At 47.4% G+C, this 22,693-nt stretch overlaps 8 protein-coding genes across 13 annotated transcripts; 3 read left to right on the top strand and 5 right to left on the bottom strand.

Annotated features, from left to right (window-relative positions):
- Window positions 1–119: 119 nt before the first annotated feature.
- Window positions 120–1,573, bottom strand: E1B28_008461 (uncharacterized protein). 3 transcript variants are annotated; one of them, XM_043153270.1, is made up of 7 exons: window positions 1,333–1,495; window positions 1,134–1,279; window positions 911–1,074; window positions 721–859; window positions 645–663; window positions 432–567; window positions 120–366 (listed from the first exon to the last, which is right to left on the bottom strand). In XM_043153270.1, exons 1-7 carry the CDS (start codon window positions 1,471–1,473, stop codon window positions 215–217), a joined length of 897 nt encoding a protein of 298 aa, XP_043008554.1. In that variant the 5' UTR covers window positions 1,474–1,495; the 3' UTR covers window positions 120–214. The 3 variants fall into 3 exon arrangements, with proteins under 3 accessions (XP_043008554.1, XP_043008553.1, XP_043008555.1); XM_043153269.1 differs by having other exon boundaries at window positions 120–567; window positions 1,333–1,573; XM_043153271.1 differs by having other exon boundaries at window positions 120–859; window positions 1,333–1,573.
- Window positions 1,574–1,751: 178 nt separating this feature from the next.
- Window positions 1,752–3,862, top strand: E1B28_008460 (uncharacterized protein). 2 transcript variants are annotated; one of them, XM_043153267.1, is made up of 6 exons: window positions 1,752–1,914; window positions 1,967–2,185; window positions 2,245–2,402; window positions 2,458–2,596; window positions 2,649–3,654; window positions 3,713–3,862. In XM_043153267.1, exons 2-6 carry the CDS (start codon window positions 2,102–2,104, stop codon window positions 3,742–3,744), a joined length of 1,419 nt encoding a protein of 472 aa, XP_043008551.1. In that variant the 5' UTR covers window positions 1,752–1,914; window positions 1,967–2,101; the 3' UTR covers window positions 3,745–3,862. The 2 variants fall into 2 exon arrangements, with proteins under 2 accessions (XP_043008551.1, XP_043008552.1); XM_043153268.1 differs by having other exon boundaries at window positions 1,967–2,402.
- Window positions 3,863–3,984: 122 nt separating this feature from the next.
- On the top strand, window positions 3,985–6,628 carry E1B28_008459 (uncharacterized protein; the record flags this gene model as incomplete). The annotated part of the gene is made up of 14 exons (XM_043153266.1): window positions 3,985–4,499; window positions 4,559–4,776; window positions 4,836–4,861; window positions 4,923–5,037; window positions 5,108–5,132; window positions 5,191–5,210; window positions 5,282–5,353; window positions 5,416–5,607; window positions 5,669–5,723; window positions 5,781–5,879; window positions 5,948–6,043; window positions 6,100–6,155; window positions 6,225–6,357; window positions 6,415–6,628. 14 exons carry the CDS (start codon window positions 3,985–3,987, stop codon window positions 6,626–6,628), a joined length of 1,836 nt encoding a protein of 611 aa, XP_043008550.1.
- Window positions 6,629–6,849: 221 nt separating this feature from the next.
- Window positions 6,850–9,489, top strand: E1B28_008458 (uncharacterized protein). The gene is made up of 7 exons (XM_043153265.1): window positions 6,850–7,183; window positions 7,235–8,209; window positions 8,268–8,390; window positions 8,453–8,882; window positions 8,951–9,039; window positions 9,098–9,314; window positions 9,371–9,489. Exons 2-7 carry the CDS (start codon window positions 8,070–8,072, stop codon window positions 9,419–9,421), a joined length of 1,050 nt encoding a protein of 349 aa, XP_043008549.1. The 5' UTR covers window positions 6,850–7,183; window positions 7,235–8,069; the 3' UTR covers window positions 9,422–9,489.
- A 26-nt stretch (window positions 9,490–9,515) lies between these two features.
- Window positions 9,516–11,363, bottom strand: E1B28_008457 (uncharacterized protein; the record flags this gene model as incomplete). Its single annotated transcript, XM_043153264.1, has 3 exons — window positions 9,516–9,712; window positions 9,768–11,111; window positions 11,174–11,363. 3 exons carry the CDS (start codon window positions 11,361–11,363, stop codon window positions 9,516–9,518), a joined length of 1,731 nt encoding a protein of 576 aa, XP_043008548.1.
- A 287-nt stretch (window positions 11,364–11,650) lies between these two features.
- On the bottom strand, window positions 11,651–14,442 carry E1B28_008456 (uncharacterized protein; the record flags this gene model as incomplete). Its single annotated transcript, XM_043153263.1, has 22 exons — window positions 11,651–11,668; window positions 11,723–11,786; window positions 11,855–11,930; window positions 11,991–12,033; window positions 12,087–12,121; window positions 12,174–12,316; window positions 12,373–12,479; window positions 12,542–12,631; window positions 12,698–12,705; window positions 12,771–12,795; window positions 12,850–13,039; window positions 13,100–13,160; window positions 13,212–13,308; window positions 13,360–13,410; window positions 13,467–13,485; window positions 13,538–13,565; window positions 13,614–13,674; window positions 13,735–13,805; window positions 13,865–13,884; window positions 13,939–14,011; window positions 14,069–14,259; window positions 14,312–14,442. The coding sequence occupies 22 exons, from the start codon at window positions 14,440–14,442 to the stop codon at window positions 11,651–11,653; spliced, it is 1,602 nt and encodes a 533-aa protein (XP_043008547.1).
- A 644-nt stretch (window positions 14,443–15,086) lies between these two features.
- On the bottom strand, window positions 15,087–18,119 carry E1B28_008455 (uncharacterized protein). 2 transcript variants are annotated; one of them, XM_043153261.1, is made up of 16 exons: window positions 17,761–18,119; window positions 17,489–17,706; window positions 17,403–17,428; window positions 17,232–17,346; window positions 17,148–17,172; window positions 17,076–17,095; window positions 16,949–17,020; window positions 16,702–16,893; window positions 16,586–16,640; window positions 16,419–16,520; window positions 16,274–16,369; window positions 16,160–16,215; window positions 15,992–16,098; window positions 15,913–15,938; window positions 15,832–15,848; window positions 15,087–15,773 (listed from the first exon to the last, which is right to left on the bottom strand). In XM_043153261.1, the coding sequence occupies exons 1-16, from the start codon at window positions 18,048–18,050 to the stop codon at window positions 15,562–15,564; spliced, it is 1,629 nt and encodes a 542-aa protein (XP_043008545.1). In that variant the 5' UTR covers window positions 18,051–18,119; the 3' UTR covers window positions 15,087–15,561. The 2 variants fall into 2 exon arrangements, with proteins under 2 accessions (XP_043008545.1, XP_043008546.1); XM_043153262.1 differs by having other exon boundaries at window positions 17,489–18,119.
- Window positions 18,120–19,066: 947 nt separating this feature from the next.
- E1B28_008454 (uncharacterized protein) lies at window positions 19,067–20,890 on the bottom strand. Of its 2 annotated transcripts, none has more exons than XM_043153259.1 (6): window positions 20,703–20,890; window positions 20,621–20,641; window positions 20,063–20,552; window positions 19,808–19,997; window positions 19,294–19,749; window positions 19,067–19,238 (listed from the first exon to the last, which is right to left on the bottom strand). In XM_043153259.1, the coding sequence occupies exons 1-6, from the start codon at window positions 20,805–20,807 to the stop codon at window positions 19,178–19,180; spliced, it is 1,323 nt and encodes a 440-aa protein (XP_043008543.1). In that variant the 5' UTR covers window positions 20,808–20,890; the 3' UTR covers window positions 19,067–19,177. The 2 variants fall into 2 exon arrangements, with proteins under 2 accessions (XP_043008543.1, XP_043008544.1); XM_043153260.1 differs by having other exon boundaries at window positions 20,619–20,641; window positions 20,703–20,811.
- Between the last annotated feature and the right edge of the window lie 1,803 nt (window positions 20,891–22,693).

Here is a 22,693-nt window from a genome sequence, read left to right as displayed (position 1 = left end):
GAGACAGGCAGTGGAATGCCTGCAAGAGCCAGCTGGGACGTAAAAGGAATGGTTGCTCCGAATGGCCAAGGACTTGAAAAAGGATTCAAACAAGAATGGTAGTATCTACCATGATTTGAAGCAAAACAATTTTATTTCCTCTTTCGAAACATAGGACCGAGTTCCGGATTTCATACTTACATGAATACTAGTAACAGATGGAAGAATGCTGACACTATCTCACCAGCCCCTTAACAACCTCCTTCGCCTTCATCTCAAACTGGTCAAAGAGTGTAAGTGCATCGGTGACCCTTCGTGAGACATCTTCGTCCTTCTGAATAGCGATGCGAAGAGCTTCGCCGTTGTTTGCCAGGTAGTCTGTTTTTACTAGAAAGGATATAAAGTGAAAGTGAAATGATATGCTGATAGAAGAAATGAAAGGAATTCCGCACGTTGTGCCTCATCGATTACAGGCGTGAGAGAGGTTTTGAAAGATTCGGTTGGTTCCGGAGGCAATTGCGAGAGCTTATCGAGAAGGCCGCCGGATATTGTGAGATGGTCAGGTTTGAGAGAGACAAGACCGATGACCTGGCATTTGATGATTTGCGTTTCAGAAGTCAGATTTAGTGACCACCTCGAACTCATGGGCAACAGATTGGACGTACCTCGTTGACGGTAACGATACTGAGGGATACAGTGAGAACTGTTCCACAACCCACAGGAAACAGAACAGAAGGTCACCTTGCAGGCATAACTTGGGTTTTGGATTCAAGGGTCTGGAAAGCTTGCTTGATCGATACGATGGTTTGCGATGACGGGTGGTCTTCGGCAGGATGGGTGTAGTCCCGCCACAATGAAGGTTCGAAATGAACTCGGAGTTCTGAGGAAGGGTAATATTAAGGTGTGCTCAAGATGATTCACTTTGGCTTACCGTTAAAGTAAGGCGCGACGAAGGTGCAGTTCGCTTGGGAAGCAGCGATGGCTTGAGGAACCGAGAAGAGGGTAGTTGCGAGAGTCTGGATGCCCATCTCTGCTAACACCTTGCACGCCACCATGGATTCTGGTGTAGCGGGGATTTTGATGCAAACGCGTTCTCTGTGTCGGCATGGATCAGTATCGAGTATTAGAGTCGTACAGACACACGCGAATCATACTTGGGAATCTTATTAGCTTCAAATATCGAAACCAGTTTTCTTGCGTGTTGGACCGTTTTCTCAGTATCGTACGCCGTAGAAGGAGATGTTTGTGCATGTACGTTCCCGGTTAGATGAGGATACACCTTTTTGCCTAAGAGAACCGTCTGCGGGAAAAGAATCAGTAGACACCAAACTACCGGCGTGATAAATGCCGTACGAAGACATCCAGTACGTCCTGGAGAAACTTTTCCTCGTTTTGTTGACCTTGTTTCTTCACCGCCTCAATGGCTGCTTGAAGCAGATGTGCCCGTTCTGTTCGTAGAGATTCGTGATAAACGATAGCTTGATTCGAGGTCATATCGCAAAATTTGATGTCTTTCGTATGACGAGCTGCTACCTCATTATCCATAGAGTCGATATCGACGGCGACAATATCGCGAATTTGGGAAAGCAGCGTGTCGGCCATAACTGGGAGTTGTCGAAGACCGGTTTGCAGTTTATCATTGGCTTTTATATGATTGAAATCCTTCCTGATCGATGAGGAGCAGGTGACGCAGTTGACAACAAAAGCTCATGCCATTGGGATTGCCAGTCGCGGTTTCTCAGACAATGCTGTTAACCGGCCCTAAACAGTACACGACGATCGCGATCACCGACTTAACCCGTCAACAAACCACCGTCTTGTGTTGACCAACTTGAACACAACGGAGTCGACGCGCCGGGCACTGCGAGTAGTGCGGTTTTCTATATGTATGGGTCAGAAGAATAGAGTGACCCATGGCCAGGAACCAATCATGAGGTAAGTTTGTTATCACTGCCTTACTCTACTCCTCCCACAACCCATGGACAAGGAAATCCCTTTCGATCTCAAGACACAGACAACAGATTCATCAGAATGGGAATCATTAGACCCCAGGAAAAAGGCACCGCTCAAGTTCAAGTGGTCAGGGAATGTAGCTGAAGGAACAATCGTACTTCTGAAAACTATGGAAAAGGCCGCTGGGGCTATCCCCATTCCTGGAGTGGCCGCCGTTTTTTTCCTCACCTCTGAGATCGTGAGAGCCGTCGATGTCGGTAGATTGGATACGCAACGCGAATCGGACTTAAAAACGTTCATCTCTTTTAACAGGATACGAAGGAGAACAAAAAAGCATACGGACTGCTTGCAGCAGAGGCCAGTGCACTGGCGATAACCCTGATGGAAGAATGTGAAGAGATCAAGAATGACGACGAGATGAGGAGCTCACGATACCGGAGCCTCGAACGTCATGTCGAAGAATTTGTTGAGTGGGTGGACGGCCATAGCGATTCTTTGATCGAAGTAACGTTTGTTCACCCTCAGAATCCTCCAGGAGATCAAGGAGTTCGCTGACGACCAGAAGAAGCGCAAACGCTTGGTGCGTTTCGGTACCGCCAAGAAAGATATGGGCCTCATCCAGGAGTACCACGGCAAGCTGAAAGCGGCTGTGGATCGGTTCAACGTACGTAGCCTCTCATCTAATCACTGCGCTCACTACACCCATCTCTATAAAGGTTCAATCGCACATCGCCAATAGTGGCACACTCAACAGGATTGAAACCCTTCTCCGCAATATGACTCTGACATCCCAGGAGTTGGAATCCGTCGACGAATCCTCGGATACTCGCACCGATGGTTCAGCGAATCAGGGGCCTCAAGTTGTTCTTCCCATATCGGAATCTCGCGACAGAACGTCTACTATGGAATCGACCTCCTCAAACATTCCCTCACAAAATGTCGACGTAGCGACTCCCATACCACAACCAGCATTATCATCTCAGGAAACGCGTTCTATCTCTTCGGAAGCACGGTCGCAGGTTGGAGATCAGGCCTTTGAAGTGCAGATCATTCAAGAAACGCCCTCACCTGCTCCCGATAGGGAGTCAGTTTCTTCAACGCCTAGTCGCACGAAACCGAGGGACGAGAATCCCAATCCGATTCCAAGAGCCGAGTCATCTCCCGCCTCTTTTCGTTCAACTTCAACAAATCCTTTTTTGACGAGACTGGCCATGATTCCTGATGCAGGACGTAGTCCGCTCCCCACGCCTCCCACAAGTACTTATACTCCGAATCTCTTTTCTTCCCCTACATCGGATACACAAAACCCATTTTCTAGCATGTTCAATCCAGCGAGTTCTGGCCCTATCGTCTCGGGAAATGTCACGGTCAATAACGTTTCTGGCGGTCAGAATGTCACAACCAACAATCCCACGAATCATAACGTCAATACGGGAAACACATACAATACCTCTACCGTGAACTCGAACAACCGATACGAACACTCGTCGGATCCCTGGTTTTCTTCTTCTGGACCCACTTATAACTTCCACCCAAATGTGTGGACACCCCCGCAAAATCACTTTCAGCACGGTCAACGTCCTTCGTGGCCCGGTCACCAGCGCCCTCATTATCCGTCGTGGCCGACACCACCCGACCACGAATACGCTCATTATCCGTCAAGGTCGACACCGCCCGACCACTTTCATCCACCAGGGCCACCATATTATTCGAATCATCGAGGTATGGATCTGACCTTTTTTTAGATTGATCTCTCACTTACCTATCTCTATATTTGTAGGAAGAGGAGACCTGTACTACAGAGATGCTTAGATTCAAAGGGATCTGGTGTGAATGTTTTCTTGTATCAAGATCAAAATTCCGTGTATAAATAATGACAGCGCTAGCTCCCGAGCCGAAGCTTTAGGCTTTGAAGCGTTCATCCTGTAAGGTTTCAGATGTCACACGTGACACAACTCGCTAGCGAAGGCGCCCATGCGCATATAAAGAAGTTCCGACTCCTGTTTAGGAAACATACACCGAACGGCGCGGCGATCAGTGAGTCAAACTTAAATGGGTTCAAAAATTTCAAGTCCAGAGCTCTCCATTTCTCCACCACCTTCAAGCGGCCATCTTCTCCAGTCCAGAGGTATGACCTCGGCAGCTTCCCACTATAAAGGTCCTGCGTCCCTTCCTTCGGATTACGCTTTGTTATCGCGCTATGCTGCCCGCAATACGCTCACTGAACAGAACACCCAACGAGCAAACGATAGAACCGACGAAGAATCTGACGACGAATGCGATACTCTACACGATGTTTCAAGAGGCGATGGCTCCGAGCACTGGAGTGTTCCTCGTCGTCGACGGCCCTCAAGAGTTTCAAGAGTTGCAATAGGTCCTCACACCGAGGTCGCCATCGAACGTGTCGTCGTTCCACGGGTGTGTTCGAACGAAAATACTCCGCTTCTCAACCCACCGCGGATTGCTGAAGACTTGGAGCGAAATGATCGCACCCCACAAGAAAGCTCCGTCCAAATGTTTTGTGATGAATTACGGATCTTGACAAAGTATTCGATGCCTGTGTTTTGGTATGTGGACATCTCATTTTTTGGTCGTGTGTCCAATTTCTTATTGCTTAAATTACTAGCACACATCTTTTAGAGTTCTCCCTTGTCATTTCTTCTGTTCTCACAATCGGGCATCTATCCACCAAAGCTTTGGCAGCTATAACTATCGGATCGATGACCGCAAATGTAACAGCACTCAGTATCATTCAAGGGCTTACCAGTGCGCTTGATACCGTTCTACCCTCTGCCTGGACGTCTTCTCAACCCCATCTCGTTGGATTGTGGGCCCAAAGAATGGGTATGCTTCCGATTTCCGCGTTCATGTGCACCTCTCTTGACTTTCTTCTAATGTGTTAGGCGTTATTATCGCTGTCGCGATCATTGTAAGTTTTCAGTATCACTCATATCGTCGAGAACTCTTCTCACCGTTATATTGATCTTTAGCCAATGCTGACGATTTGGTTCAATGCCGAGGCGATCTTACTCGCTTTAAAACAGGATCCGGAAGTCGCTCACCTTGCTGGAGTATATTTGAAATGGTTGTCACCGGCTCTACCAGGTGAGCATGAAGTAGGCTCTGCGCTCATCTCAGCGTCATCGCTAACTACATTGCTCTCTCCTTTTACCAGCGTATGGTTTTAACTTGGTTAGTCGGTAAGTCAGTCTTCAACGTCAAGCTTCAACTTTGATCCCAGCGATGATATCACTACAGGCGGTATTATCAATCACAAGGTAGGTTCACGGCAAGGCGCGAACTAAGTACTCATCAATCAATTAATATTGACGAAATGACAATGTCACAGGTCTCTTTACCGTCCCTACGCGTATCATTTTCGTGGTAGCTCCTATCAATGCGTTCTTGAACTATGTACTCGGTGAGTAATAATTAAAACCGGAAGTCTATCGAAAGAGGTTTATTCGTGACGTTTATTGACAGTTTGGGGACCCGAACCTATCCGTCTGGGTTTCATTGGAGCTCCCATTGCCTCCGCCATATCGTTCAATCTCATATCCCTCATCTCGTTGACATATGGCGTGTTTTTCGTACCCAGGACGGCTTGGTATCCTATCTCCAAACGGACGTTTACGAGCTTGGGTGCTTTGGTACATTTGGGGCTCGGTGGCGTCGGTGTGTAACTCTTATGTACATTTCCTCTGTCTGTTGAGGCTAAATGCTGTCACTTCATTAGGGCAGACTGCTTCAGAATGGTGGGCTTGGGAATTGGCCGGTCTTGCGGCTTCCTTGTGAGTTCCGGTGTCCGAATACCCGACTAGTGGCTAATATCGTCCCTGGACATGTAGAATCAGTCCAGTAGCTCTTGCTAGTCAATCCGTGCTTCTAGCCTCTTCATCGGCAACCTTTCAAGCTCCGTTTGCGCTCGCTGTCGCTACCTCTGTTCGGTAAGAGATAAACTCCGGGATTGCTTTCTGAACTGTGCGGAGGAATTTATGTGAGTTTTTCGCGCTAGCATTGGGAATCTGCTTGGAGAAAAAAGAGCACGACGAGCAGGAGTTGCGGCCAAGGCGGGGCTCGTTATTGCGTTTGTCATTTCAATAGTGTGGAGGTCAGTATGATGTCGTGTCACTTGCTTTGTTATGATCTTTAATGTTTTATTATCAGCCTTATGTTCTTTGTCTTCCGAGATCAATGGTCGTATATCTTCAATGACGATCCGGGTGCGGTATCTTGCTGTTATAATCAAGGATTAAGAACGTTCTCTAATGCAACGGGTTTTGGTTTTCTAGAGGTCGCGGCACAGGTTTCCTCTACGCTTCCGCTGGTCGCTTTATTCCAAGTGTTTGATGGAAACGCGGCCGTAACGGGTGGTATATTGAGAGCAAGGGGAAAACAAGTCATCGGTGCATTGTTGAATCTGACGTATGTTTCCACCTTTCAAATCATTTTTTCTCGCTCGTCTTGACACGATACTTCTAGCGGATACTATGTCATTGGCATTCCTTTTGGAATTTGGCTAGCATTCAGTTGGAATCTCGGTCTCCACGGATTATGGATCGGTCTCACGATTTCGTTAGTTTTTTCTGCGGTATTCGGGACGGCGTTGTGTTTGAGAACGGATTGGGATCATGAGGTGACGAAGGTGATAGAGCGAGTTGCTCAAGAACACAAAGCGACTGAAAATGACCGGTAAAGATGATGTGGATTATAAGTTTCATCTCCCAGGATGCTGTAGATTAGAGTCGAGGTTTCTTCTAAAGCTTTGAATGTATATAGTACTGGATTTTGACTCATCTCAGCTTGGCAGTTCGGATTCGATTAATATCCTGACCTCCCTTTCGTTCGTCAGCTTTGCAACCCCAAAGATTTCCCCCCGATCACGTTCTTTGAGAACTTACCTTCAAACAATCCGTTATCTCAACCGATTAGTCTGCTAAAGGCTGAAATAACTCAAATGTGAGGCTACTCCCGAGTAGTAGAACGAGTCTCCCCAAGCGGCCTGTCAGGTTTACTGTCCGAATGTTGCCGCCATGCAAGTTCCCAACGCCCACCATGTCAAATGTCGTCTCTTCAGGATCTGGAAAACGTGTGGGAATGAAAGATTTCGCCGCATTGAAGACTTCCATTTCCTCACGTTGTTCAGGGACTCCTTGGCTGTCGTTCGATCCTCCATCGTCTCTTCCTCTGCGTGGAGCACAAGGGCTTCTTTCTCAGGACCATTCCATTCCATATTTGGCTTCCTTTGATAGTCTGTCACTGTCGTTCTCGCCACCATCTTGTTCCTGATTTTTATGCTTAGATGTTCCCTTCGAATTCGCAGTTTTCGTTGGATGTCGACTCGGCAACAAATTCAGACGTCTCATGGTGGCCTCACTATGAGCCTGGCTCTTTGCAACCGTTTCGCGCATCCCCACTAGAAAGAAAGAGACCTGTGCATACAAACGCCACTGCTCCGTCCAAGTTCATCGTCATCGATGGTTGACCATAGCGTCTCAACTTCTCGAGGTTGTGACTAATTAGATGCCCGCCTGTGATTGGTCCTTTACCACGTCGAAGATGGTGAATTTGGTTACAAAAGCATCTCGTTTTGGTTTTGGGTCAAACGACACGACGTAGGTGAGGAAATGAGTGAGCGTGTTTAAAGTTCAAGGGATTGTATCTCAGCCGAGGAATCGAGCCGTGAGCGCTTGAGCGCTAGCTTCAGACTGGTTCTTTTTCCCAGTTCGGTGTTATCGACAATTCTCGAGGACAAGTCTCTCGATGATCGCTGGCGGACCTTGCAGGGCACTAACTTTGGCTTAGCGGTCGACTTCGGGAATTGTATCAAGCCAGACCAGTGGAGTCAGGCCTTTGGTCGTACCCCTTGGACTATATCAAGACAAGTTTTCTTTTCAACTCCCACGAAGGACGATCATATGCGTAATGGAACAGGAATCCGTCCGTAGCGTCGCACATTTACGTTCAGACAGCCGTAGCTCTCGGCCACCATGCTTCACTTACTCATACTTGAGCTGAGCCAGAGCGGGTTAACGATGCTCCTCTTTGCCCTGTGACTCTCTTGGTTCACTGTATATAAGCTCTCACCTGGGGCTTAGCGATCATCATTATCACTCCACTCGAGCCTCCAAACCAACATGCCAGTACCACAATTACCTCCTTTCCCCGCCGATGTCCATACCCATCCTTTGCTAGTCATTGACTACGACCTGCTCGAAGCCGGAAATCAACAAGAGATTGACCGCCTTTGGGATGCTGCCACAAACCTCGGGTTCTGGTAGTAGGCCACGTATTCTATATCTTCCTCTCCAACCCTCTTATCCACTGTCTTTTAGCCTCAAGAACCACGGCGTCCAAGCAGAAGTCGATGGTATGTTCGAAATGGGCGAAGCGACCATGAAACTACCCATAGATGAGAAGATGAAATTTGAACAGGGTGATGAAGGATCTTCTTTCGGGTAAGTTTACGCTTGAACCCTGCTTCAATCAGGGCTCATCTCCAATCGTTCCCCCGCTGCAGGTACAAAGCAGCCGGTGCCAATGCTGTTGATGCTAATGGAATGCTTGACACTGTTGAATTCATCAACATCGCCAAAGACGACGCCTTCGCGTGGCCGTCTATTGCTCATCGAACTTATCCATCCACTGTCACTTCTCGAATGGAATCTACTGTCATCCCCTTCGTCAAAAAGTCGACGGAAATCAATACCACTATTCTTAACATCTTCAACACCAAACTTGGCCTTCCCGAGGGTGAATTAATCAAGAGACACAATGACGCCGAGTTTAGCGGGAGTGAAGCGAGGACGATCAAGAATCCCAAGGGAATGTCCCAGGAAAGGACCGCTTTAGGGGCTCATACTGATTTTGGGAGTTTGAGTTTTCTACACAACCGATTGGGTGGGTTGCAAGTGTTGCCGCCCGGAATCGACGAGTGGCAATATGTCAAGGTTCGTCAAAAGTTCTCGGTTTGGATGGATGAATGGATGAACTGAACCATCGCGTTTCTCATCAACAGCCTCTTCCCAGTCACGCAATCTGCAATGTAGGCGACGCGTTGGCCGTCCTTAGCGGTGGAATCTTGCATTCCAATATTCATCGTGTGGTGTGAGTTTTGGGTCTTTGTGGTTGTTGATTCATCCATTTATGACCTTCGCTATCCTAGCCCTCCTCCAGGAGCTCAAGCGAACTATGAACGTTGGTCTCAAGTTTTCTTCACCCGTCCGGGTAACTCGGTCATACTTGACCCACTCTCGTCGTTGAGTCCTGTAATCGCGAATGCCGTTCAAAGGAATAAAGAGAAGCATTCAAATGCTGGAGGTGCCACCGCTCAGGAGTGGTTTACGCGGAGGATCAAGAATCAAAGGATCAAGAACAGGACGGTGAGTAAAAATATTCTTTCCGTCCGAAAAATGATATGAACTTGTTTCGTTCCAAGGGCCCTGAAACTTGGCATGCAAGTCGAGGAACTGAACAAGGAAGAGCTTGAGCCCAGATTGGTTCTTTTACCGCCGTTCGTGTGATAACGTGTGCATTGAATACAATGTTTCGTATATAGCATATCCCATAATAAATCATACATTCTAATGGCTGAAATGGAACTTGAATCCTTGTCCACCACCGCCCCCCTGCTGGAAGAACTGCGCGAATGGATGATCGCCGCCAGAGAAACCACCAAAACCTCCTCCAGGTGCCGAGTAGGTGTATGTAAATGGCGATCCACCCGCTCCTCCGGAGGGATCGTTAGGATCGTCACCAGCATCAAACCGTGCTCGAAGTTCTGTTCTAAACAGTGAGTTGGCAGAAACAAAAGCGAGACGAGAACCGTTACTAACCTGGATCACTCAACACCTCGTACGCTTCATTGACGGCGGCCATCTTCTGTTCACTTCCTCCCTTATCCGGGTGTGCAGTCTTGGCTACCTTCCTGAAGGCCTTCTTGATGGTCTTCTCGTCCGCATCTCTGCTGACTCCTAACACTTTGTAGTAATCCTTCCTCTTCCTCATTTTCATCGCTTTTTTCGCGTCGTTCAAGCGTTTGTGAATATCCCGGTTACTCCTTCCACTAGCCTCAAAGGCCTTCTCAAGCAACCGAATGGCTTCTTCTATGTCGGAATCCTCGTCTGAGACCATAAGGAACTGTGCCTTGCCAACTAATCCGTCCACGTCTTCCGCACAATCCGACATTCCCAAGAGCTCCGAGCAATAGACGTCGGCCTTATTCTGATACGTCGAACCTGACGACCCAGCGGCCAGGTTTGTATATGCACGACATAGTGAACGAATCAGGGTTTGTCGTCGAGGAGAGAACTTCCGAGGATCTGGAAGGGGTATCTCTTGGTCTTTACCGAGTTTCGACTTCTTGCCTGAAGGAGGTTTAAGAAGTAGTTCTCTTAGAGTATTCGAGGCCATTGTCTCGTCGAATTTCTTCAACAGTTCCTTCTCCTTTCCTTTCCCGGACTCTGTCAACAATCCTATCGCACCGCGCCAATCTTCCTTCCCAAGCAAATCATTCAGCTTACTGAACGACTTCTCGAACGCCTTGGCCTGTCGATGAAGGGACAAGCAAACCTTGTTGTCGGGATCGAAGTGAAGACATTGTTTCAATGGATTTAATGCAGCTGCACCTTCCTCTGGTGCAGGCAAAAAGAAGTACGACAGCCGGAACACGAGTACGTGTGTGTTCATCGCCTCCTCCGCAGGTAATAAGCTGGCGAGCCGGGTGTAATCGCCAACCGCTCCGTCTACATCACCCGCAAGTAACGAGCACTCTGCACGCAACGAACGAATGGGTATCGAATAAGGTGAATATTCTCGTAAGAGTGTCGATGTTGTTTCGACGCAAGCAGAAGGTAGATGAGCTTTGGCCTCGTTCTGTGCTTTGGCGTACAGTTTGGAAGCCTCCTGAACTTTGGACTGCAGTTCTATGGCTTCTTTCTTTGTTGACGATGATGACGAAGTAGATGGTGAATCGATGTATGTCGTCAAGGTGGTCTGTGCACCAGTGTAGTCGCCTTCTTTGAGAAGAATACGGGCTTTCATGAGAAAGGCATTGTCGAAGGTGTTTGACGTTAGTTTAAGCACTTTGTCAAAATCATCCAATGCTAATGAGTGCCTCGAAAGAGACAAGTATGCAGTAGCCCGTTTGTAGTAAAGGAGGTAGTCGGTTGGAGATTGTTCTATCGGTGAATGATTCACTTTCGGGTGGTGTCTTATTGAGCATAAATATGGTAAAGCATACCTATCGCCTCTGAGTATACGTTTGCAGCCTCATTAAATTGTCCAGCTGAGAGCAATGCATTCGCTCTATTTATGAGTGGCAAGAGACCAGGTGGATATAGCCCTCCGCCGCTTCCTGCGCTGTTCCCTTCAACGAAAGATGCGAATGTAAGAAGAAGGGAAATGGAAAAGGAAAGCGCTGGTATGCGCATTGTCGATGATTCACACGAACGATGTAGAGAAAGGTCGAAGGTCAAGCCGTAAGTTGAAGTTGATATCTCTCGAACGTGTACTGGTAACTACATTTGGAAGGAGACACGTCGATTATTCGCACGCTTAGGCCAGCTACGCGTTAGCGCCAACCATACCGTCAAAGCGCTAAGCTTTCACTTTCGTACCGTACCGAAGACAGCGTTAAAAAAAATAGAGAAAATGTACGGAAAATATCTTTGCAAAGCCAGGCTAAATTCAAACACCTTCCCCACCAGTACGTCCAACGTCAAGTCGAAAACCGTTCCTGAAAAACAATCGACAGTCAGCGACGTAAGAAAAAATGTGTAGCGGTAATTACCCTTAGCTTCTGTCCATAGATTTGCAGCGCAGGTACGATCAAGAAGAACAGGCCGACGACAATCCTAAACCAAGGTCAATCAGTGATCTCAGTTCCCGTGTAGAGCGATGAAGTCAGAGAACTCAAACTCACGCGGCTTCGACGCCAAACGTCTGCAGCGCTCCATTCTTATTGGCCCATGGAACTTGGAAATAAGCTACACTGAAGCCTATAAAAGTAGCACATTCGGTGAGGCGCTCGGAATAACTGCTGATTTCGGAAGGCTAACCTCCTAGTGTACGCGCCAGGTTAATGAGAGCGCTGATTTCTCCCTGAAATGAATGAATCAGGCGTTTGGTATTTAAATTCTAGTTCCGATACCAACCGCTTGCTTTGGGAAACAGTCGTTACAATACGCGTCTATACGTAAGAGTCAGAATATAAAAATGAAGGTAACAGTCGGAACACTCACAGACGGCAACCGTATTTATCATGACAGCAAGTTCAGCGATCCCCCATCCCATGATCAACGCTCCAGTGCTGAGATGTTTCTGGAAAGCGGCGCCTAGAGTGACGAATCCACAGATGTAGAGTGGCATGGCGAGGTAACAGGCCCTAAATTCCATGTTGTTTGGAATCAGGTCGGACGGAAGAGGCGAGTTGAAACCCACCATAGCCTGCTTTCCGGAATGAATACACCTTTGTTCCTCTTGATGCTAGTATTCATGATGAAATCGTTGTTGTACCGACCGACGAACTCTCCTATAATTACGGCGACCTGGTCAATGAAACACGAATCAGTTACGAGGATCCCGGATTAATGTTTGATGAGGGTCGCACAATAGGCGTTGCATATCCTCCTGCGATGGAGAGTTGTGACCACTGGAAGCCTAATGGTTTGGGTTCACCAAGGAAAACTGCTTGCGTGACCTGAAGGTAATGGGAGCAAGGAACTATCGATCAGTAACCGGATGTAGTCGCGATCTCGATCCTCACATTGATACCTGTTCGTACCCACCGTGTGATCAGTTGGAGGTAGGGTGAAAAAGGTGAGCAGACCAGAACTAACCGATACTAAAACCGAAAACCATAGCCTGAGAACGAAAATCGCCATCAGCGAAATCCACCGAATTTTGAATGTAACTCACCTCGAACAGAAGGATACCAAGCAGATGAGGTCTCCAGACGATATTGAACGGTGAGAAAATCGCTTCTTTCCACGAAGTGCGGTATTTGGCCATCTTGAAACCGGTGATGCCGACTAAAGATTCGAATCGGTAACGGATACCGCCCTGGGCTGCAGGTTCGGGAATGGGGCTGATATGACGGTCATACATCCTGGGTATGTTTTGTTAGGAAAGCCTTCCCGTGATACACATAAAAAAAACATAATCTTACGTTTCTTCCATGAATAAGGTGATCAGAACTACTACGACGGCACCATAAATAGAACCAAGACCTGTTGACAATGGAGTTAGATTCGAATATCGCACGCCGAGATTCTGCAAACCATAAGCCCATCGCCAGATAGTTCGAGCATTGATAAAACCACACAGGAACGGAGACATGAAGGGACTGAGAATGAAGCCCATCGTCCAGACATTGAGCTATTGGGGATCTGTCAGACAGTATTCGATAGAATATAAGCCGATGCTGACTTTGCGAGCTTGAAGATGGAACGGATATAGATCTGTGACTACGTATAGACCCTAGGAACATGCAACCACCGTGAGCTCAACCTCGTTGGCGGGTGAATATAGCGTACCGTAACCTGGGGCGCAGTGCTGAAGCGACTCTGTGAGAGGATACTATTGGTTCTGGAAAGAAACAACTTACCCAAATACAGCGGTTAAGCATCGCATGACTGGAGACAGCCGTGAGAAATAGGCCAATAAACGGAGGAATCACATACCAGTGAAAGTTCGTAGATTAGGCGCAAAGGTACAACCAATGAGAAAGCCAAGGGCAAACACCTGACAAAATGGTGTTAAGTATACTTGACTCGCAAAAGTATCGATCGGGACAAAGCGCACTTGGGACCAGAAGAGAACTGGCAGACGACCCCAACGTCTGATTAGGAATACCGCGAATATTCCTCCCCATCCTACCAAAGATTCGTTTGATGGGCCTACCTCTCTTGGCGATTTGAATGGAATCACATACCCAACAAGAATATGCTCCAGCTGTACATCCGCCGAATGTCAGCATCGGTATCAACTAATCAAGCCACTACCTACTTTGATGTCACATTATTGATGTTATTCGGCGTAGTGTTGAACTGCGCCGCGAGTTGGAATATAGAGGCAATACCTTGAAATTAGGTCTCTCAGTTCGTGGTTTTGACGCGTAATGTACGGAAGTACGTACCAATGCCTGAGTCAAAATCTGGCACTATCGCGGCTAATGTGATGATGAGCAGCTGAAGAGTCTTTCGACGGTCGCTCCAGTTCTGAGGGTCATAAGGCGAATCGGTTGGTTGGGGCCACAAAACCTTCGTCCCATCCTTTGTCAATTTCAGTCTTGAAGCCACCGCTTCACCGAATTCCAACTTCGCCTCCCTAGGATGGACACGTCAGTGAAAGAGTGCAGTTTGAAGCGGAGAATACGTACTCGGGATCAACGACAAGGTTTCCTGCTCGTTCTTCGTAGTAATGCAAGAGGTTAACCTCTGAGGAACCGCTTCCGGCTACACTGGGCGCCTCCTTGTGGGCTTCGTGTTTCTCCGAGTCGTGGTCAGACATAATGAATCGTCAAGAAGGGGATCACAGACGGAGAGTAGGAGAGCGTTGCATTTATAGCTGTGCATATAGGTCCCGGGGAGACATATTCCCCGTAGGACACGACTTAAGGATATAGTTTGACCATAGATAGTTAGTTCGTCTCATGAATGGAACAGGTGAGAGTTCAGGTCGAAACCGAGCCCAAACAAACTCGTCGAGAAGTCTATTGGGAGAACTTGCACGTGGAAAGCGCTCCGTAAGACGTGAGAGAGGCCGCAGTAAACCCTTGTCATATGAGAGAGATTGGTGAGCGTTCTTGGCGGTGCTTTTTGTGATGGAAATCATGGAATGGCTAGACGTAGGAAAAATGGTAATGAATTTCTCAGCAGGTATCAACTTTCTCGAGGTGAGAAGAGTTGGTAGTTGAAATGGAAGTGCTTGAAAGTTTAACCAAGGATTATTCCGAAACGTGTTCTTCAGGTTCAGGGACGTGGAGGTTCAATGAGCTAGTTCTGCGACCCTCTTGTAGTTCACACGTCAAAGGTAAGAAAGAGCCATGGCGTTGCATGCGAGGGAGTAAAATTCCCACGCAAGTAGTTGGAAATCGGACATCGGACATCGTGAGGGATGTCGGGCAACTGTCTAAAATGCCCGTATAGTGTTACAGGGATTTGATTAATTCCGTGAACATGCGTTCCCTGGTGCGCCTGTCGGCTAAGCAAGCGCCCTCGGGTAATGGGCGGTTGTACGTGGCATACATACGGCCGATGATTGAGATTGAAACTCCGACTCTGTTCCGAAGTAAATCCGACGTTATCGATAGGACGTCTCGCACCTTTCCCTAGGAGTCTCGAGCCTCAAACATCTATGTCCAGCCTCCAGGAGCCTGTTTCCGAGGGGTTGAAAAACTCTCATAATGGAATGGTACACAATATATAGTATTCGAGTTGGTAGGAGACTAAGTACAGTGTATTTGAGGATGCAAGGTACTTGAACACGTTGATTCGCCTGTATAGCGACTATCAGCGGAGTTTTAATATCGCTGAACATTCCGACCCTGCCGAGCGTGAAACGCAGAGTTCGCGTGTTCACGGAATTAATCAAATCCCTGTACATTATTCTATTCTGGATAATCAGTCTCTATACCGTGCCGGATTCGTCGCGTTCTGCGGAAGTCTTTCCCTCCTGAAGTCTTGTCATCACCTTAATCACTTCCTTGTTCCAATCCGGGGTCACCACAGATAACAATACCCCAATGAAGGAGCAGATTACCAGCGCCAAGGTTATACCAATCCAAAGGCCTTGTAGACCCAAGCTCCATTTGAATGCAAGAAGAGCTCCTAGCGGGATACCTGACGGAACGATTCCATTAGTCCCCGCATGGTAATAGGGTATACGAGTACATCGTACCAAAAATGTAGTAGGCACTACCAAAGTACAAGAGTTAGCGATCAAGTCGAAGGACAGGATGGACGGCACTTCAGTATATACCTTATGTTGAGGAACGCTCCGGTGACCTATGAAAAGAGACTCAGCAAGGCTAACAGATCACCAGGAAGGGCGAACAAACCTGCTTTCCCCTAGCCCTCAAAATACCCGATGTTACAGCCCCCGTTGCGTCAAAAACCTGGAACATTGCCATCAACGGGAGTATACTCATCACCATTGAGGCGACATCTACGAGTAGGGCACAAGATTGTCAATTCAACCTCACAGGGAAAATAGAAAACTTCCTCACTTGGGTCCTCATTGAATATATAAGACCATCGGGATCTGAATATCAGTAATACGATGCTAACAGTTGAAAGGAGATTAGCACGCCTGGCTTTGAAGAAAAGGAGGAAGGCCTTACGCAAAGACTCCGGCAACGACAAGACCGAGGAAGAGGGAGGCTTTGGCAGCAACGCCAGCGCGTTTTGCCTTTTGTTCGCCAAGGAGATTGCCTATGCTAAAGTCTGAGATGAGAACGGATGTCCATACAGATCAAGGTCGCCTACCGGATTGAAGCTGCAATACTTATTGCAAATGGAGCTTGCCACGTGCAAGATGAAGTTACAACAAGGACAGATTGGGCGGCGAGTACAACATCGGATCGAAGTCTGTGAAGAGGGGCAGGAAGGTTGAGAAACTGACAGTTATGTTGCGAGGCAGAGGAAAGACGGACTGTGATGCTATGAGAGCGAGGATATCCCATGCCCACCATTCAGAAGCCGTTTGTCCTGTAAGATCACAATTAGTTGTTGGAACAGATAATTTTTTCAAACGGAAACTAAAACATACCAACCCCCGCAAGGCCTAATTTCACGATAAGCCAGAGGTCGTTGAACATGTATCTGGTAATTCGGTGCCATGCTTTTCGAGGTGCATAAAATGAACCGTATATGATGTAGGATATAGAGACGAGATAGTAAGAAGTCGAGGTTGCAATCGGAGCGCCGATGAAGCCAAGTCGAACTTTTTCAGGTCCCCAAACTGGATGATCGAATTTAAAATTGGGACCATAAGTCATGTAGGAGAAGGAACACACCGAAGAGATAGTTTAGAAGTGCGTTTATTGGCGCGATGGCTACTATTATATAGCCTGGCACTGTGAACAGGTCTGGAACGAACGGAGCTGAATCAAAGCCAACGGACAAGATTATGAACGGGAATACCTTGGCACATGAAATAGCGTCTATAACGAGGCTTTGAGTGATGCGCATTTTACAAAGCGAGAGTGGGCATACCGAGCTACACCGTTAAAAGCAAAAGCTAGCTTCTCGTATAAGCTAACGACAGCATGATGAGATAGACCAGCAGCTTCGACATACCAGGTAACCCCATACACATCCAGCGAATGTAGATGGATGCTAATCGGGCAACTTCTGGATCTTGTCTAAGGAATAGCAAAATGGATTCACTATTCAGCCATAGTGTCAATATCGGCTGTGAAGAAAGCATGTGATTCAAGGAGGAATGGAATGGGTATGAAGATGACGTACTATCAGGGCGAGTTGTGTTACGACCACTGAAAGATGTGCCGATGCATGAGCTCTCGGAAAGGAAGAGCAAGACGAAGTTGACACACTCATACGTTGGGCCCATAACCCCACCAGCTGCGGATGATCGGATGTCCAAGCAGAGGGAAGTAGAGTGTCTAGAGCACTTGCAAGTCCCAATATGATACTAAACCCGGTAACATTGACAGTCATTTCTCCCAAAGTAACGGCGGCGAGCGCTTCTGTCGATATATGACCGAGAGAGAGTACGGACGCCACGACGAGGGAGTATTCCATTACGTTGAGCCTAAAATTTTACGGATTTTCTCACGCCAGTTTTAACTGAAGAACCGATACATACCCGAAAACGGGCAAAGCCAGTTTCGATACCATCATTGATTCATGCCAAAACATTTCTGAGAGAAAAGCTCTTTCGTCTCCTTCCAGAGAATGCCGAGACTGTTGTAGAAGTGGTGTGTTTTCGTGCGGATGACCATGAAGAGCATTTCTACCCTGGAGAGACGAAGATGGAATGGAGTGGGTCTCGGTACTACCGTTGGTCGTAGGATTTGAGCTTTGCTGGGAATCCATGGTGTCTTTTCGCCGGAAAAAGGGAGGATCCTGATAATCCTGTTTTGAGGCCTTGTGCATGAGGGTTAGAAGCCAAGGTTGGAGCGATTCGGACGAGACGGTAAAAAGTGGAGTATTGGTAACGTTACGACATACGTTATCCACGCACTCAAGGTCCGGATTATTCCCAAATGCCTCGACCCAACAGGTGTGCACCCCTACTGACGATCGTTCGCGTGTTGCGGTCGCATCGAAAAGCCCAAGCGATTCCAACCCCCACAATCGAGATCAATCGAAATCGCCTTTGGCGCCGACGTCCCCTACGCCTTTGAAAAACCATTCATTCTAACATCACTATTTTTTCCACTTTGTCGTTGCTGAAGAAGAAAACAGTTGATTTTCCGAAGCTTCACAATGTCAGATTCATCCTTCCACGGCGGGTACGAAAGACTTATAGCTCGGTGCCCAGTCGGGTACAAAGGCTGGGACACCATGTACCAAGTCGGCAAGTTTAATGTATATACGCAGTACTACGTAGCGCACGACTAGGTCATCTCGCTCTGCGCGTCGACAAACGAGTCTGTATTTAGGTGGGATGAGTAAAACATAAAATACTTGAACATCTAGTCTCCTTCAAGTGGCATTGCGCTTCCAGATCTCTCCTTTGACTTTCATGGGTGTACCTAATAATCCGTATAATAATCACCATCGATACTGTACCAATGTCGGGCCCATGGAGTTTGACAATCGTCAATGGCAACACAGTATTCGCGTTTCTGGAGCACCACTCAATCCCAGCTCTCAATCCCAGACATCCGCATGCTTATTCTCATCGTTGCTCATTAAGAATGTTGCTTCCTCGACTGTTGGGCCACTTCCATTGTCGCTTCAGCGCAAGGAAACGTTTCCCGCTCGTCCCAGACTACCCAAGCTGATGCTATATTGCCGTATTGGGAAACTACCGAGCTGGCCCAGCGGTTCCAGAGGAAACAGGATCAGACATGATTATTGAAGACCTTCCCTCTGGCTCAGTTTGGGTTTTCGTGGTCAACTTCTGCATTTTTGCGGGTATGAAAGACTCGATGCTCGGTCGGGTGGAGCGACGGAATTTGCAGGATGGCTATCGATGCGTGGATTCATGGATGTAAAACTGCGACAACATGTACCAAGTCACCAAGTTCGATGTATGTATACGTAGTAGCATACGCCTACGTCATCTCAGTATCCTCTGTCGATGATCCTTTCTGTTCTACGCGTCGACGAACGAGTCTGCATTTAGGCGGGATGAGTAAACCAGAAAGTACTTGAAAATCTTAATATTTACTTCTCGAATGTATCCAGCGGGCCGAGTGAATCGAAAGTAGTTTGCATAGCGCCACTCCCGGGAACCTCATAATTTCGCGCTGGTATCCAGCTGCTCAAAGGATTGGTGCCAGACTCGTAACATGCCTCGGCTACGTACAGCAACAAGCCATCGGAGGCAATGTCCGTTTTGAAAGTAATGAACGACCGTTGATAATTGTCTGTTTGTATGTGAGAGTTGGGGTTTTCGGGGATAACAATCTCCACAGGTCGGGTTAAGCGAGCCGCGGGGATTATCGACTGGAGCAGAGAGGGAAAAGATGTGTCAATGTTGTAGGGAATCGGTAGAAGCGTGGTTGGATAGGGGAAGTGATATGATTGAACACCGCCAGTACTGGTCGACGACGACGCTGGAGTGGCCGAGGTTGGAGGTGGTAAGGGTGGAAGTTCCGTTACGCGTGTATCTCGCCACCAGAACCTGTTCCGCACTCTCTGATCAGCTCGACATGAATGAGTCGGTGGCAAACTTGGCGCACCTAAATGGTGTTTCGCAATCCGCTATGTCACGACCCTTCCATTGCAGCACGTCTAAAACATGCAGAATTCCGTTATCTTTCCAGTTTTCATCCAATATACAGTCCAACACTGTATGGGGTGGGAGATTTGAGGGAAACCAAGGGAGTAGAGGCTTTCCGAGGAGCCGGGAACGGAGCATTGTATTCGGTTCTGTAGGCGGAGGAAATCACAGTTAGAACAAGTACAACCAACTCTCTTTTCATCGATCAACACACCTACACCATTGCCAGAAGAATCCCGGGAGATCGCGAGGCATCGTTTGCCAACAGGAACGGGTCCAACTGCGACCCATCCTGTTTCTAGATCATCAGGTAAGCCGTCATCAGCTCGTTGGCTTTGCACCCATGTATCGACATCGTTCATTTCAAGGAGTTCTGCATACATGCATTTGTCGGCCCACTTCTGATTTCGATCGCTCTTTCCTCCTACTCGTGTTGTACGTTTCCTTTTCCCTTTCTTCTTCGTATTGAGGGGTCCACCAGAGGCTGTACTTTGCTTCGACTCTAGTAGAGCCGATAAAGGCATAGGTGGAATAGAGCAAGGCTGAGTGGCCTCGAATGCAGATGTGAATGATGCAACCCCTCCGTGAGCTACCCTCACACCATCTCCGTCTGTCTCTTCTTCGCCTTCATCGTCAGATGCAGCCAAGTTCAAGTCGGCGAATCCATCGAGTTGTCTTGAGAGATCGACTTTCTGAGCACGCCTCTGGAGAATGATACATTGACTTTTGTTGAAGAAAAAGTCGTGTTGGAAGCAGAAAAGTGAACACACACTCGTTTTTGATCTTCCAATGCCTGTGATGATCGCGATTATCTTGTTAAGTTGTAAAAAATTAATTGAAAAGAAAGAAGGCACCTTTTCTCGCCTTGCTTGTTGAGAGCTAGAAGTAGTAATAACTTGAGCTGGCGGAAGCTTGTATGTTGTTTTCCGATTCGAAGCGAACATGAGAGGATGGTCCATGAGATAAAGCGCGTCTCTAGCGCGCAGGTTCAGCGCCACTGTCCTACCACTGTCCGCGCGTCATGGTCCTCGGTATTCCCATCCTATATCTCAGTTATTGTTGGGCCTTGCAACTGGTTACACACAGTATGATAACATTGAACGTGGGAGGCCCACGGAGGCTCGCTTCGCTGCGATATCCCAGTAGAATACACCCGATGCTCTAGAATTTAAGCTACTATTACATGAAGTCAGTTGTAAACTAAGTACTAAATGGGTAACGACGTGCACTGACGCGCTAGTACGTCTCAACTTGAAGGCACATACTTATTGCATAATACTTAAGTTGTTCTATTGGTAAAACAGTGCTGAAAAATTCTAACTATGAAAAAGAGCTTAATTTGAGTGGTGAAATGCGAAATCTCTTGAATTGCGGCGGTCGAACAGAGTTTGCGAACCGGAGAGTTTGTTCATGTTTGGCACGCACATCTGACCTCTCCTGGGCCAATGATCGCAATAAATGGTAATGCGCAATCCTCCCGCCAAAAAGTTAGCCGAGCGTGCAGTTCCCACGGCTGGCCTCCCCGCCAAATGCTGAATTAAGAACGGCGAATGAGTTAATCTCAACATCGGCCACATACTCACTCAAACTCTTTAGGGATATCAATATTTGGGATAAAAATAAGATGATTTATCGGAGAAAAATCCGGAATTTAGTGAAATGCCAGCTTTTGCAACATGTAAACACTTAAATAATGGGAAATCTTTACTTATTCTCCGATAAATCATTTTGAATTGTTGCAGAAACCTATTTCCGAGTGTTTTCGGGGAGCCAGAAGCTCCAGGAAGCTCAACTAACTATTCTCCGCGGAATGAATGAATTGAGTGAAAATAGAGTGTAAACATATGTAAACAAATGCGACACGCTCGTCCAGAACACATTAAACATGCTGAACTCCCCCAAGGCTCTGTGTCTATGCCTCTCCAGCTCATCAAAAATGTCAAGGAGAAATTCAAGGACTATGTTGGATAGAGCAAGAGGAAGAAACCATTCTCAGAAGTACTATCATAGGCTACGAGGAGTTGCGAAGGGCAATTGAACAGTTTAATGCTGAAGTTGAGTTGGAGGGTGCAGGAGAGCTAGAGGAGGATGTTGTGGGGTTATAGACAGGTGTCGCTGGGCATAGGAAGGTGGGAGTGGGAGACAATGAAGCAGAGTGCAGCTGGGGAGCTTCTCTGATGAATATACTACTACTACATAGTAGCGAGGAGAGCACTGCTGAGTATTATAAGTAATTCAATATGGAATTTGATGGATTCTCATGATAGGTATATCCAAATACAGCCATTCATTTGTACTACCCATTCCCATAGTCTGTACTACGATTTGAACTCTACACGAAGTTGCATATCAAGTTGAAAGTCAGTGCTCATATTCGCCGCATTTCAGACGCGACACCCGCCAAATTAGTGCTGACTAAGCGCACGCTCTCAGAACCGGTGTTGCGCATTACCACAATAAATATGATATGGATGCTCAATGATATTGTAGAGATGGAGGAAAGTGGAGGAAAGTGTTCATTATTGCACAAGGTGCAATGAGCCATTGACACGGAGACAAGTGGAAGTGTACATTGAATGATTGGTAGCAGCAGCTCACTCCTACATGTCCTTCCTCCCCTGCATGAAGGTTGACATCAAGTAGACCTGTAACCGGTCCTATTAGTATATGACGATGACAAGCATGTATCTGTACATGTTTGTCACTGTCACAGATAGGTCAGTTACAGGCCTAGACATCAAGCACCCGACGTACTTTATACACCACCAACTTGCCCCGAGGTCTGGTTGAGGTCCTAACTTGAGGCCCCTGGATGTTCGCGGTTGACGCTGAGCAACCTCCCATT

The sequence above is a fragment of the Marasmius oreades genome, chromosome 5, assembly GCF_018924745.1.
Source record: "Marasmius oreades isolate 03SP1 chromosome 5, whole genome shotgun sequence".
Classification (NCBI taxonomy): domain Eukaryota; kingdom Fungi; phylum Basidiomycota; class Agaricomycetes; order Agaricales; family Marasmiaceae; genus Marasmius; species Marasmius oreades.
This window is presented reverse-complemented; position numbering and strand designations above follow the sequence as displayed.

Excerpts from the sequence above, each read along its gene's own strand:
- E1B28_008461 (XM_043153270.1), bottom strand. The coding sequence starts at position 1,473 with ATGACCTCGAATCAAGCTATCGTTTATCACGAATCTCTACGAACAGAA. Across the intron at positions 1,075-1,133 it reads GAAGCTAATAAGATTCCCAA|AGAACGCGTTTGCATCAAAA; the intron begins GTATGATTCGCG and ends ATGCCGACACAG. Across the intron at positions 367-431 it reads TGTAATCGATGAGGCACAAC|TAAAAACAGACTACCTGGCA; the intron begins GTGCGGAATTCC and ends TATCCTTTCTAG.
- E1B28_008460 (XM_043153267.1), top strand. The coding sequence starts at position 2,102 with ATGGAAAAGGCCGCTGGGGCTATCCCCATTCCTGGAGTGGCCGCCGTT. Across the intron at positions 2,597-2,648 it reads CGGCTGTGGATCGGTTCAAC|GTTCAATCGCACATCGCCAA; the intron begins GTACGTAGCCTC and ends ATCTCTATAAAG. Across the intron at positions 3,655-3,712 it reads ATATTATTCGAATCATCGAG|GAAGAGGAGACCTGTACTAC; the intron begins GTATGGATCTGA and ends CTATATTTGTAG.
- E1B28_008458 (XM_043153265.1), top strand. The coding sequence starts at position 8,070 with ATGCCAGTACCACAATTACCTCCTTTCCCCGCCGATGTCCATACCCAT. Across the intron at positions 8,883-8,950 it reads ACGAGTGGCAATATGTCAAG|CCTCTTCCCAGTCACGCAAT; the intron begins GTTCGTCAAAAG and ends TCTCATCAACAG. Across the intron at positions 9,040-9,097 it reads TCCAATATTCATCGTGTGGT|CCCTCCTCCAGGAGCTCAAG; the intron begins GTGAGTTTTGGG and ends TCGCTATCCTAG.
- E1B28_008455 (XM_043153261.1), bottom strand. The coding sequence starts at position 18,050 with ATGCACAAGGCCTCAAAACAGGATTATCAGGATCCTCCCTTTTTCCGG. Across the intron at positions 17,347-17,402 it reads TAACACAACTCGCCCTGATA|CCGATATTGACACTATGGCT; the intron begins GTACGTCATCTT and ends CTTTCTTCACAG. Across the intron at positions 16,894-16,948 it reads ACTTCTAAACTATCTCTTCG|TTTGGGGACCTGAAAAAGTT; the intron begins GTGTGTTCCTTC and ends TCGATCATCCAG.
- E1B28_008454 (XM_043153259.1), bottom strand. The coding sequence starts at position 20,807 with ATGGACCATCCTCTCATGTTCGCTTCGAATCGGAAAACAACATACAAG. Across the intron at positions 20,642-20,702 it reads AACAAGCAAGGCGAGAAAAG|GCATTGGAAGATCAAAAACG; the intron begins GTGCCTTCTTTC and ends CGATCATCACAG. Across the intron at positions 20,553-20,620 it reads CATTGGAAGATCAAAAACGA|AGGCGTGCTCAGAAAGTCGA; the intron begins GTGTGTGTTCAC and ends ATCATTCTCCAG.